The sequence below is a fragment of the Ursus maritimus genome, unplaced genomic scaffold (assembly GCF_017311325.1).
Source record: "Ursus maritimus isolate PB19 unplaced genomic scaffold, ASM1731132v1 scaffold_10, whole genome shotgun sequence".
Lineage (NCBI taxonomy): Eukaryota > Metazoa > Chordata > Mammalia > Carnivora > Ursidae > Ursus > Ursus maritimus.
Window position 1 is genome coordinate 48,581,712 of NW_024423344.1, and position 14,831 is coordinate 48,596,542.

General features: G+C 37.8%; 1 protein-coding gene across 2 annotated transcripts in view; it reads right to left on the reverse strand.

Moving 5' to 3' along the window:
- Positions 1-328: 328 nt before the first annotated feature.
- The window catches only part of TBC1D4 (TBC1 domain family member 4), a 73,772-nt gene continuing 59,269 nt past the window's right edge, over positions 329-14,831 (reverse strand). For both annotated transcript variants that reach the window (XM_008686650.2, XM_040623580.1), the window contains 4 exons: positions 10,687-10,846; positions 7,752-7,921; positions 4,758-4,934; positions 329-2,671 (listed from right to left, as the gene is read on the reverse strand). In XM_008686650.2, the coding sequence (XP_008684872.2) occupies positions 2,438-2,671; positions 4,758-4,934; positions 7,752-7,921; positions 10,687-10,846 (741 nt within the window). In that variant the 3' untranslated portion in view covers positions 329-2,437. The remainder of the gene's footprint in view (positions 2,672-4,757; positions 4,935-7,751; positions 7,922-10,686; positions 10,847-14,831) is intronic.

Consider the following 14,831-nt stretch of genomic DNA (forward strand, 5'->3'; position numbering starts at 1 on the left):
TATCCTCCTTCTCTCCCTTGCTATCTATGAAGAGGCATAGAAAACAAAAGGAAGAGAATGCAAATCTGTCAGTGTGGTTGTCTTTTTTTTTTTTTTTTTTCATATTCATCAGCAAAAGGCTCCACTGGGAAAGAAGTTGAAAATTGGTAACTGACAATGGACTTTCATAAATATTTCCATAAATTACCTTTGTTTTCTGATTATATTAAAAATAGTTATCATTGAAGCAATTCTAAGTAGCAATAATCCAGCCCATACAGATTTTGTAAAGAACTCTAACCAAGAACATCTTCTTTCCTGTTATAAACAAAAACCAATACACCAAGGAAACCGTAGCAATGTATTTATTGGAAATGAACTAGACGTTACATTAATTAGATGAAGATGTAACAATGCATGAGCATAACTGGTGCAACATTTAAAAAAATCACAAAAGAAAAAGAAAATTCAGTTTCAGAAGAAATACTGTATCCAAGACTTTAATCTCTGAACACTGTAACACAACTCATAACGCTGACTTTGAATATCCAGAATAAAATTTACTTGAAACTGAACTGAAAGGAAAAGTGTCTTTTCCCACCTTAAAGATTCTTTGGCTACCACCTGTATATCACACACATAAGGTAATTTTCATACCAGACAGTAACCAGATAATATCTGTCATATTCCTCGTAGGAAAAACCTCTCCTACAAATAGAGAAATTTGAGGGAATCCAAGCAATAAATCAGTTGGTAACCCCAACTTAATAGGGGACCTAGAATTCACATTTCCTAGAACTAGAAATTACATTAACTTTACCAATAAGACTTTATTAAAAAACTGCCTGGATTAGAGGGCATGCTGATTTGTAACAAGAATCATTATATTTATACTGAGTAATGGTGTAGAGGCAGGGGTTCAGATGTTTATCATTGGCTCTTCAAGGTTTTCCCAAACCTGGAGAGCTTTGCCCTTCTATCCTATAATACACTGTAGCTAGTGAATAAAAAACTCCCTCTGAAGAAAATTATCCCAAGTAATCCATCTGTAATAAGTACTGCAAAAAGCAGTGATGATAAATATCATTTGGAAAGGCAAAAATGCTGCATCAGCTTTCAGAGGCACTATCATAGAATCATCTCTGAAATGGAGAACTGCATGTGTACTCTGAAAATTACTTTCCTTCCATATACCCAGCATGCATGAATGTCCTCTGCTAAGCCATAGGCTGAGGAAGCTGGGAGTTCAAACACAGAAGTAGGTCTTAGAAGGGCTTGGTGCCACTTTCCACTTCTCTCCAATGGATGTCAACAGTTTATTCTTAAACATTTCACAGTTCTCACCAACTTTCACATACAAGGGAAAGATGATTCAGAGCTTATTAGATTCGGTCAATTGGCAAAAAAAAAAGAAAAAAAAAGTGTCTCAACACAGCATATTATCTTTAGAAAACCAATCATAATTTCCTTATTTTTCATTTAAGGTAGAGAGAACTAAATTAGGAGCTCCTGTAGGTAGGAAAATGACAAATCCTTGTCACCAACTACGGCACCAAGTAAAAAGGAGTCCATTCATGACTGTAAGGAGTAATTTAAATAAAAAGTAGAAAGTTGATCTAGACAATTTAGGTCCTAAATTAAATTGTGGAGGCCTGATATTTTTAGTTTGAGTAACAATGCTGGTCTAATCTGCTGGGAAATTACTAACATTTTTTTTCACCCTGAGCTGGGTGGGTAGACTCCACTATCACGTCTTGCTTTCTCCTTATGCATGTCCAAAGTAATGCCTAACCTGACTCAAAATGCATGTAGACACAACATGCTAGTTGGCACAAAGCGAGGGGCGGGGGAGGGAGGAAGGCCCCCACCTTCCTGAAAAACCCATAGGAGCATGATTGGCAATCAGTCATTTTCCTCAGATATACATAATGTCAGTAGATTTTAAGACAGATATACATAAAGTTACACAAATGTTTCTACCTCTCCACCATTGAGTGAAACATGCTGTTCTTTGGAGAAAAAAATACATTCATTTTTTTCAAGTATATTTCAATATACAAAGATGCTCTAGCTTTGTTTCACTACAAAGACAAAATGATTTCACCTATGTCCAAGGGGAATTTCATTTTAACTTCCCTTTGGTGTGGATTTCATGAAGTTTTGATTTAAAAAATTACTCTAAATATACATCTAATCCTTTGATCTGAAAGCGTGAACTCTTTACGTCCATTTTATTTCTATGTACATAGTCAACAACAAAAAACCAGTCTACATATGTACAATGGCTTAGGATTGGCGTGCTCTAATGAGAGTGAGGTCCACCCTCTAGCACTAGGGCTCAGCACCAGACTCCAGCGGTTCCGTCAGCTCCGGTGTCCAGCGTTGGGCCAGCAGCACGCAGACACTTCCCTTCTTCACCATCCTAAGAGCACGTTCCGCTGACGTGGCGCTTCTTCAATTATGGCTTGTTTCCTGTCTTGGCTTTGTTGTTAGGGTTGCAGTTGAGGTCTCTTAGCAATGATTCGCAATTGGCGAGCGCATCGGCTGGCAGCAGCTTCCGGATTTGATCCACTGTCTTTTGATAAGCCATTTTCTCTTGTTCCAGCGTCCGGATTAAAGACTTCATTTTGGTCTCTCTGGTCAGAAGGTTTTCCAGATTGGATTCCAAGGTCTGGATTTTAGCATGAGCTATCTGTTTGGGGGAAAGAAAAACAAATGCAAATTCCTCCAGCCAAAAAATCTGAAGACTCTGGTTCCTCATCAGAACAGCAGCCAGACCTTACGGATATTAACCCATCATATCATATTACTTAATAAAATAGTATGTGAAGCAAATACTTCGAAACTCTCTGTGACATGGAGATTTCGCAGTTTCTCAAAAATACAAATGTAGTACTGACAAAGAACATCTCATTTCAGTGAATACAACAAAAATGCACTATTAAATCAGCATCCCACCATGGTGGGGGCCTCACTGTATTCCCCTGGAGTGAGTGGGATCTGGCTGAAGGAGAAACAGGAGAATTCTGACGCTGCCCGGAGGTGCTGAAAGAGGCTTTCCACTCTCTGACTAGAAATACAGGATTTTCTAAACACATACTTGGGATCCTATCAGTTTCAGTGGGTGTCAGGGGTTCCCACATAACTTGGGAACCAAGATGTGATAATGACATTTAACCATCAATGAAAAAGTCTATAACTATTAATAAAAGTCATTATAATATAAAGCAGGTGCAAACCCACTTTCCCTAATAGGGAAGGGCTCAATTAATCACCATCGAAGCATCAACTGTTTTTCTTTTTGAAAATAGTGTTGCTCTTTGAATAGGCATACAGTTTTCTGTGGACAGGAGCTAATATAAGATGAAATGAAGTAAGTCAGTGTTCCTATCCTTGGGGAGCAATTACTCTGGAGAGTAGAAACCCTTGTTTCTAAGCCTTTGTCTCCTAGCCATTCCTGTCAGGGGACTCACCACACAGAAGCAGAGTTTTAGTATTCTCTAGTTTGGGAACAGGTGTCATGTTGGGAAGTGGGGGGTAGATAAAAACCAAGTAGCCATTAGGCACTTAAGCTCCAACTCAGAACTCATCTCCCCCACCTCCCAGAAGGTCCCCTTTCTTTCTTTTTTTTTTTTTTTTTTAAAGATTTTATTTATTTATTCGACAGAGATAGAGATAGCCAACGAGAGAGGAAACACAAGCAGGGGGAGTGGGAGAGGAAGAAGCAGACTCATAGCGGAGGAGCCTGATGTGGGGCTCGATCCCATAACGCCGGGATCACGCCCTGAGCCGAAGGCAGACGCTTAACCGCTGTGCCACCCAGGCGCCCCAGAAGGTCCCCTTTCTAACATCCCCTCCACTGATCACTCTTAAGCCCTGCCCCTCTGGGTCTGGATACACAGCTGACATCATACAAGTTGCAGATGTGGAATATTAGTTTAGACTAACTTGCTTATTGAATCTGTAAATGTGCATTTATAAATAAATACATAGTATTTTATATTCCCAAGTAATTGTAAACTCCTGATGGCAGGGACTATGTGTTACATGTTTTCAGTTGATTCTCTCAAAAATGCCTCCTTTTCTTTCCATTTCAGTGAGTTTTACTCTAGACAATTCTTACTGTCCCCAGATTTCTGCAAGTGATTTCTAGCTAGTCTCTATACCTTCTCTCCCCATGCGAATCTGTACTCATCAATGTTTCCAGATTGTTCTTTCTAAAGTACAGCTTAAAAGCTGTGAGAGATTTTCCTCTCAAAAGGATTAAAGCCATGCTCTTCTGCTTGACACTGAAAGTTATCAGTAGTTTCACCTCCATCACATTTATCACACCTTTCCCCAACAAACATCTTAAACTGACCCCAAGCGTCCTCTGCTGCTCTGCCCCATCTTCCTTATTTATACCAACCCCCCACTCTTTTCTCCCACCGGTCCCTCAGAGTCCAGCTAAAGCCCCAAGTCCTCCAGAGCTTTCCCAATTTCCCATATTCACCCCTCCGCCCTTGAACTTAGCCAAATACGTGTTAACACCCTCCAGGTATTTAACCAGATTCTGCTTTGAATTGCCATTTAATATTTTGTGAGCGTACATTTTCTCTCCCAGGTGATATTTAGGTTGATATGTGCATTTGTAGCCCCCAGAACACTTGCACACAGTCTGACCCACAGACCCTGTCGGCAATGGTTCAATCCGCATCACATCTCTATCATTCTTGGTATAGTTCTGTGCATTCAGGAGGCAGTCAAGTGCTTTTTTGAGCAAATCTTTATCTCTTTACCTGTAACTTTTCTAGGAGATCCATGTTTTGTCTTTTCAGTTGGCTGTTGGCCCTCTCCAGCTTCTCCATAGGTTCAGTATCCTCACAGGCATATGATGATTCCTGAAGCTCGTCCTGTAGCACATGATACTCCACCTCATAGGCATGTAACTGTTTAGAAATATCCATCTCAAAAACCTGCCGTGAAAACACCATGGGTTAGTCTGGCCTTTAGTATGTATACCAAAATACAGCCTGTGTATCTGGTGTGCTTCGTATCGATTTCCAAATACTAATGAGGAATGGTATGGCATATCAAAAGGAAGAATAACAGCTATGACTGTCTATATATGGACAAATAGATTATTTCTACACAATGGAAACATTCTTGTAATGAGGCCAAGACACTAGAACAAGTTAATGCTCAAGGGTATTTTGCAACCAAAATATACATAATCTGCTAACTCTCTAACAATGTAGCATACCAGATAAATAACAGTAGTTACTGAGTAATTCTTAACCTATGTTAGAGATAATCTTGCTGATTAGCAAGCAAAATTGCATAGGGTATTTCTATAGTAAAGAGACCAAAAACACGTCTAATAATTTGTCAATAGGGCAGACAGGACTCATACTAAATATTTTCATCCATTTGCTAATCCACGTGGGCCTCTTAGGAGTAACATAGTCTACCACGCAGAGAATCTTCATAACTGCCTACCCTGCGCACTGTATAGAGCTGTAGGGATTAATCAGGGCTGCCTCTGCTCTCCCAAATTGCCACCAAGTAGGAAGACAATTTGCTTAGAAGTTAGTGGACAGGTAATGCCTCCTTAGTCTAAACTTGCAAGGGAAGAAGAGGCAGCAGCTGCCATTTAAGCAATAATGTCTACGCTAACACTATGGGGAGAAAAGAAACCACAAGCCTGACTACTACCATCATAGGTACTCAAATCTTAGAATTTAAATGAATTATCTAAAGAAGCTGGTCATCCCTCTCAAACAAGCATCACTTTTTCCCTACCTAGTTGGAAACCATGGACATAATGGACTGTGACCAACCATTAAAAATGATAGCATGGATCTATATTTATTGGCATGGAGAAATGTCCAGTACTCCATATATACTTCAATTAAAAAGCAGGTTACATAACAGCATGTATAATATGATTTCACTTAATATTTATATATAAGCAAAGAGATGTGTTTAGTATGTTTTCTTTCATTTTTATTTTTTCCTTTGTGCTTTTCTGCATTATTGGCATTTTTACAGTGACCGTATTTTAAATAAAGCTCATCAATGTCTCCTTTTATATCAACAATCCATGCCATATTAAATCAACTCTAATTATTAGCAAGATCTCTCATATCAAGTCCAAATCTACCTATAAATTCTATCCATTCATCCTAGCAATAATCTCTAAAGCCACGTGATTCCCTCATTAATTTTAGAAGAGAGGTGATCTGACTTCAAATCAGATTGTCACTTCTCTACAAGCACAATCTCTGAATGCTTGCCAGTTCAAAAAGATATTTCTGAAGAATTAATAAACAAGTACATAGGTAAATAAAAACTACACTTTTCAGCTTACAGAGCATTTTAACAAAATGTGTTCATAGATGTTTACAGAATAATCTGCTTTTGACTTAAGATTCTATAAAAGAGACTTTTACATGTCATAGAATCAGAGTTCATGATATTGTGTGAATTACAGTGTTTGAAATTCTTCAACCTAATTGGTTAAATTTGCTCCTAAAAACAATATGAAAAAGTAACAGGATCATCATTGTTGTTCTCATTTTGTAAGGGAAGAAGCTGAGACTCAGAGAGCTTAAAACTTGCCCAAAGTCACACAGCTAAAAGGTAGCAAGGCAGCAGAACACGATGTCAAATTCCCTTTCTCTTGCTCTAAACTCTTTTATCTGCTATCCCAAGTGCCTCTAGGAAACTGGTAAATTTTATCAATACTCCTAAAGCCGTCATCGACGAATCTTAAGCTTGTTCATGTCATCCGAGCACCATCAACATATAACTACCACTTAACCGAGTCCCTATGAAGAGCCAGGGACTAGATACATGGTGTACTGATTATTCTCCATTTGTTTCCAAGCTCCGTTCTCTGCCCTCATCTATTCTGCTGGACCTGGGAAACAGACCCTTGTGACTTGCATCCCCCTTTCAGACCTCCTTTCTTGCTGGCTCTGGTTAGGTATGGCCCAAAAGAGCAGCCAGCAGGAGATCAGAAAGAGAAGGAGAAAGAGGCTGGTCTTTCTTCCTTGCTCCTTCCTTGCCTGGCTCACCAAGAGCACAAAACCCTCCAGAATCCCCTCCTGCACAGTTTTGGCACTCACTGGGCCTGGTAACATGATTAGATCTGTCTTCGTTACTAGTTCCTGGGCACTCGGATATCCACATTTGGTTCTCTTAACCCTGCCCCAACCTCTATAAAAAGGCACCTTTGTTTGAATCATTGAAGATAAACTCTTCCCTGCACTTACGCCTCACAAAACCTCTCAGATCAGTACTGTCCTATTTAGAAGGGAGAATACTAGAGTTCAGAAGATTAGGGAGATGTGTACAAGCCCACCAACTAATAAAAGAGAACATTTTGCAAACCCAATACTGTCTAATTCCAAAGCCTAGGCTCTTGCCACGTGTACTCCTTATGTATTTTAAGACAGAGTATCGCCAAAGATAAGTGGGTCTCATTTTTTTTTTTAATTTTATTAGGTCTTGCTAACTCTGTCAGCTCTGCCTTTAGTCTTAGCACTGGTCTAAATTGAAAGATTCACCAAACACTCCTTACATAGCACTGAACCACTTTTCCTGTGTACAGCCACACAGAAAATGTCACAATGTTGAAATTCCATGATAATCTCATTTCCAAATAAAATATATCTGATCAAATAAAAAAATCTATCAAACAAAACTCAGTCTTTATGCTAATGCATTTAATATATAGTGGAGAAACTGCTGAGTGACCTTACATCTTATTATTATCATTTTAATCATACCTGGGTGATAATTTTTTCCATTTCAGATATATTCATATCAGGTAGTGTGGTTTTAAGAAATTCGACAATACTTTCAAAGTTTTCACATTCCATTATAAGTGTCTCCTGGCTGCTCAGCAGACTGAGTGCAACCTTAAATATAACTTCAGTTCCCTGAAGAAAAATAATATCTAAAAAAAAAAGAGAGAGAGAGAGAGATACAATTTCATGATCAAAATTATGCATCCCCTATTGTAAAAAGTGTACTCTTTGTGCTAATGGCTTTTTGTGTTTCTTGTGATTGTTGTTGTTTTTAACTACTGCAGTGGAACATTGGAATATTCTGTAAAAGAATATGGTTGAGATGACCTAGATTTAAAAAAATAATAATATGGCTGAAACAAACAGATGTTTAAGTATTTTTCTTACTTATTTGGGAATCTCAGATTAGGCCAAAATAAAGAGAAAAAAAGGTTAATTATATAGCTGTTTGTCTATGTATTTATAATTTTTAGTGGCAAATTTAACGGAGACTAGGTAGACCTAAAGATGCTTATTCAACTGATACTTTGATTTTTCTTCACAAAGGGAATACGAAAACAAATCAACATAACCAATTAGTACTATTTAAACTCTCATTACAATAAAAAAATAAATGATCAAGTTAATACGCAATTAAACCTATATCAGAGCAGGAATTAAAAAAAACTTTAAAGGAAAAATGAAAAGCAATATATAACCTAAATCAGAAGTAAAAGAGAACAAAGGAAAAGCTACCCTGACTCTGATCTCCATTTCCTAACAAGTACAAACAGGCAATAGCTTTGAAAGTACCAAATATTTCTATATGAAAGTTTCAATCTTTGCCACTCTAGAATCAGTAATAAGCAACAGGGAGTCTTTAAAAGATAGGAAACTGTGAACTTCCGCTCATGCATCTTTCCCTTTCCCTAATTCAAAGAAAAGGACTGAGCAGCTACTGCAGAGCTGATGACATCAGTCATATTCTCATTGTAAAAAAATAGACTTGTGGGGGCGCCTGGGTGGCTCAGTCGTTAAGCATCTGCCTTTGGCTCAGGGCATGATCCCGGCGTTATGGGATCGAGCCCCCGCATTGAGCCCCGCATCGGGCTCCTCCGCTGGAAGCCTGCTTCTTCCTCTCCCACTCCCCCTGCTTGTGTTCCCTCTCTCGCTGGCTGTCTCTCTCTCTCTCTGTCAAATAAATAAATCTTAAAAAAAAAAAAAAAAGACTTGTGGAGGTTTGTTTCTTGAATTCTGATATCACACTCCCAAGCATAAGCCAAAGAGAGAAGCTTTCAAACATCGTTTTATCATTTTGATTTGATAAATTATTCTGAGAAGAAAAAAATATATATCCCAAGAAATATATATACATATATATATGTATATATATTTCTAATGAATGAAAGGATTTTAAAAGACCCAAGAATAGGAACCCAAACTCCACCCAAAAACTTAACTGAAGAGAACCAATCAAGTATTTCAATAAAGAAGAGAAATTTGGTGAACATTTGATTCTGCACATTTTGATTTTGCTCTTTTGCTGCACTTTGTCCACAGATTATATTACACTAATACGGTGTTTAACTTTTTAAACCAGAGCCCCCAATAAGAAAGACAAAATACATTGTAATCTGGTATATGTATACATATTACACACATATCTTCAAAACTGAAGCTTCTCCAAACATTTGTCCTTACTATTTGTTACACTCTGATATTTTCATTGTATTCCATTCTAGCTCATTTTTTTCTAATGCTGGTAATGACCTACAATCGGGCCAATACTCACAATTTGACAAAAAGCTCCAATTTAGCAAAGGCACAGTTACAAATACTGACTATTTTCACCATGGATACCAGATAAGCAGGATGTAAAAACAGTGGGAGCCCTTTCTGAGGTCACTGAGGTCCTAAACATCTTTAAGAACAAACCTCTAGTGAAGAGTTCTTTTTTTAAAAAATTTTGTTTCTTAAATAATGGACTTAGATAAACCTAACTAAAGACTTGTGAATAGATTTAAGGACCCCCAAAGGGTGCATAAAGCATGTCATGGTCTATTCCTGGTGCCTAACATCATGATAAAGCAAGATGGGAACTCAGTAACTTGCCCCAGGCCTTACTGCCTGTGTTTAGTGGATTTTCCCTGAGCCACCCAGTCTTAAAGATTGGTGCCACCACTGCACTGGCATGCAAGGAGAGTCACTTAAGCAATAAAACAGGAATTTCAGTTATCCTATTAACAAAAGTCAGATTTTTAAAAAGTCATTAGAAATCACAATGATATAGGTACTTCCATTGACCCAAACAGAGAACATGTTTCTCTCTGTTTTGAATTAGTGTTGAAGGAGACAACGGGAAAACAAAAACAAAAACTGAGCTAAGAAGGATGTGTATAAAAATCTGGAAAATTGGGGCGCCTGGGTGGCACAGCAGTTAAGCGTCTGCCTTCGGCTCAGGGCGTGATCCCGGCGTTATGGGATCGAGCCCCACATCAGGCTCCTCCGCTATGAGCCTGCTTCTTCCTCTCCCACTCCCTCTGCTTGTGTTCCCTCTCTCGCTGGCTGTCTCTATCTCTGTCGAATAAATAAATAAAATATTTTAAAAAAAATCTGGAAAATTATACACAGTAAGTCCTTAGTTTGGATTTTTAAAAAAGTGTCTTCTGATTTTGGGGTATAAGTGAAAATAAGAGCTCCATCACAGCTACTCAAATACAGGACCCGATTCTTCTTTCCCTTTTAATTTCAATTTCATTTAAGACCAATATGGTTTTAAATTACTCTCAGAATAGAGCCAGTCACATTTATTAAATTCCATTAGCAATTTGCTATTCAGTGTAACACACGATAAAATAATTGGGGCACCACATGGCGAGAAGAACATTCTTTGGAATAAATAACACTGTTCCATTGGATCATAGGCATCTCTTACCAAACACTCTGGCTACAAATCCTAGTGGAAATTGAGAGGCAAACAATGTGAGGAACCAGGGGGCAGCATAAAGACTGGGGCTGATTTCGTTTTCTTCAAGATGATTGTAGAGATCTCTGTGATAGTCATGAAGGAGCCTGGACAGCTGGTACATTTGAATCTAAAGTTAATTTGGAGAAGAAAAATAAAATATAATGCATTTATCTGTGCATAAAATACACTAACTTTAATTTTATTACCCTAATATTTAATAACAAATTCACATATATTCAATACATAAAAGTAGTAGTGTTTTATTTTTATTATATAAAAGTTGATATTGAAGTCCAAGTTCACTTAACTGAGGTCAGAAGGCAAGTCAAGGAGAGCCCGTCTAAGATGACTGAGCAAGTTTCTCTATCATGTGTGTTTTGGTATCACATATATACATGGAAATGATCATTTTCCCTCATGTAGGAAGGCATTGCTTTTGGAATTTAATCAGAATTTCCTGGCCTAGGACTCTCATGGAAGTTCCATTCTAATTTCAGACCAATTCCGGAAAAGCCTCCATTCAAAAGGATCTACCACATTTAGTTCAGAAGCAAAGCTTGTCTCTATTTGCTGGGCCTAGCATCTGATTTATGATGGAGCTCTGGCTTAGACCCACCAGGCAACTGGTGCTGCTAGGACTCTGTCTGGCTTAGAATGTTACGGAGCCAGAAGCTTGAGATAGGATTTTCAATATCCAAGGTATTCCAGCAGCATTTTTTTTTAATGACAAAGGAGATTAAAGCAAAAAAGTACAGTCTGAATATCTCTAGCATTAAAAGAAGAAATTATTTTATTTGGCTACAGCTTGATTATTGGTATTTCAAAAAAATAAACATTATAAAGGCAGCATATGGCAGCAAATAATAAATGAATTTGTGAATTGTGCTTTAATTTAAATTTTTATCCACACGATAACATACTGAGTAGTGTGGTTCCTTGATCAGTTCTATCAGTTTGACATTTTGGTGTGAAATATACACGATATTTTATTAAATCTAGCACAACTTACTTCCCTAGAAAATATCATCAAAATATCACCCTTAAATAGTTAGCTTTACAAAATGCATTAAAATAACCAATTATATTGTGAATTCAACTGTTGTTTCCAGAACACAAAACTAAAAATCAAAGTACAATGTATAAATATGGCAAATTATTTGCTTGATCTTTATCTGTAACACATGTCTGTGGAAACTAAGTTCCACACACACTGTAAAAGGAAAGAAAGAGCCACAGGAAGTCATAGCTATAAAACAAGAAGCTTACATTCAGTCAAACATAAAGGCTTAAAAGAATGTGATTATTATCTCAATCAGTCATGTTGAAAAATCATATATTTCCCTTAGGCCATTTACAATTTCGAAACTAGACATACTGGGCTCTATCAACAGAGGAATTAGTATTTTGGTAGCACAAAAATCAAAGAAGTCTAATTAGCAGAGTAAAGAGAAGCATATTGTCAAACACATTCTGTTCTTGTTCAGTGAGGATTGTGACACAGAAGGTATACTTAAATGTTGTTTTTTTTTTAAGAAGCTTTTCCTTTTCTACATTCTAAACTAGTGGTTTAGAACATTTCTTCCATCAAGGTAGATTTACATTAAATCTCTTTAGAAAAAAGACAAATGAAAACACAATCCAATCTTCCTTCAAAGGAAACTTCAATGATAAAATGCCATCTGCTAAGACTAAGTAATTCTTCAGTTTTACAGTATAGATAACATGGCAAATCTTCTGATGAAAGAGGCAGAACCAGAGGAGGGAAATGTGGAAAGAGATGAGAGGGGTAGAGAAGACAGAGAAAAGGGGAGAGCAGAGACTTCACATAAAAGACACAATGCTTTTACACTCAACACAAAAAACAGCAGCCACAAAACATGAGGAGACAAAGTTAAAAGAGACCTCAAACCCCTCATGTCACACATAAGGGAACCGAGGCCAAGACCCAGCAGTGCCCAAGCTCACACCACGCAGGTGATCGGAAATCCCATCAAGTGATCCAAGCCCACTGCTGCTTCCACTTCTGAAAGTCATACTGATTGGATAAAAAACACCTTCTGCTCCTGAAAGTGGAAAAGTGTTATACCTCACTTTACAGAGAAAAAACCTCTATCCTCCTAGAACAAGGTCCCCAATCTTGCAGCCTCAACAAATGCTGCCAAAGATGAAAACAACTTCACTGTCATTATTATAGATACAAAATATTTCTTGGTAGATGCAAGCCATGTAAATGTATTTATCCAATTTACATGAGTTTTTATGATATCAAATTGATGAATTTTTAAATTGAAAAATCACTGCATTTTGGGGCACCTGGATGGCTCAGTCGGTTAAGCATCTGCCTTCACTCAGGTCGTGATCTCAGGGTCCTGGGATCAAGCCCCTTGTAGGGCTCCCTGCTCATTGGGGAGTCTGCTTCTCCCTCTCACTCTCCTCTATGCTCTTTCTCTTTCTATCTCTCTCAAATAAATAAATAAAATCTTAAGAAAAAAAGAAAAATCACTGCATTTTTTGGGGCGCCTGGGTGGCTCAGTCATTAAGCGTCTGCCTTCAGCTCAGAGCGTGATCCTGGCGTTCTGGGATCGAGCCCCACATCAGGCTTCTCCGCTGGGAGCCTGCTTCTTCCTCTTCCACTCCCCCTGCTTGTGTTCCCTGTCTCGCTGGCTGTCTCTCTCTGTCAAATAAATAAATAAAATCTTAAAAAAAAAAAAAAAATCACTGCATTTTTAAAGTGATACTTGCATCTGTCTTTCTATTCATGGACCTAAATCAAGCACAACTCACAAGTACTTTCCATCTTTAAAATTTTTAATATTAGATATCAAATTTATTTCTGGAAATCAGACCTACTTAATTCCTTACAAGGACATCCAGTGCTTCCTATCCAACATGAGATATAGAAAAACTTCAGAAATAAAGTAAAAAATAAGGGGCGCCTGGGTGGCTCAGTCGGTTAAGCACCTGCCTTCAGCTCAGGTCAGGAACCCAGAGTCCTGGGATCGAGCCCCACATCGGGCTCCCTGAGCCTGGTTCTCCCTCTCCATCTGCCTGCTGCTCCCCCTGCTTGTGCGTGCTCTCTCTCTCTTTCTCTGTCAAATAAATAAATAAAATCTTAAAAAAAAAAAAAAAGTAAAAAGTAAAACCTTCCATTGTCATTGACTTGTGGAATGTTAACAGACCTATGAATAGTCATCAACTAGGAATCAAATCACTGTATTTACGTATCCTGGTGATGACCCTTCATATGAACTCACACCTGAAAACCCAAAGCTGAGAGGAAAGCCCTACCTATTTCCCTAGCAAAAATTTCATCTTAAAGAGGAAAAATGGACCACTTCCTCTCCACTGCTTCTCAAGAAAATACCACTTACTGTAATATTCACAAGGTGAAAACCCAGTCCTTTTTTGTCTATAGATTGGTACCTAAAATATTAAATGTAAAAACTGATCCTTGGGAACCCGGGAAAAGAGTATATTTGAAAAGCATTTTTAAAATATTTTACTTCTTATCTACAGCATAATATTATGACTAACTGGGCATCTTGCCTACCCCATTTCAAAGGAGGCAAACTCTGACATTCCTCTCTTTAAAGTCTTATTTTATATTTTCACTACTACAAGTTTTACTTGAAAGTAGTTTACTTTACTGAAAAGTAGTGGCTATTTGTGATACCATATCTATAGATAAAATTTAAACAGCTTGTTAGAAACCAATACATTAAAAAAATGAGACTTTAAACTAGAAGGGAGAAATGTGTATACAGGGAGTCTGAAATAGGATGAAGATCACAGTGGCTGCGAATACCCTGCTGAAAATGGCTAAAACATGTTAATGGTGCCTCTGCAGTGCATGCTAAGAAAAGCAGACTGAAAAAAACCACTGACTTTGGACACCTTTTCCTCCAGAAGGTCCTATATCTGACATGAAGATAAAGGAGGGAGACATGGTAAGTTCAAGAGAACCATGACAGCTATCTGCCACTGCTGCATTCATGGTAAAAGGAAAAAACATTTTATTTTTAGATTTAAAAATAAGATTTATGATTCTTTTCAATTGACAGGTTGAGGAAAAGCGAATTAAGAGGACTTGATTCTTTCTCGATTGCCACCTG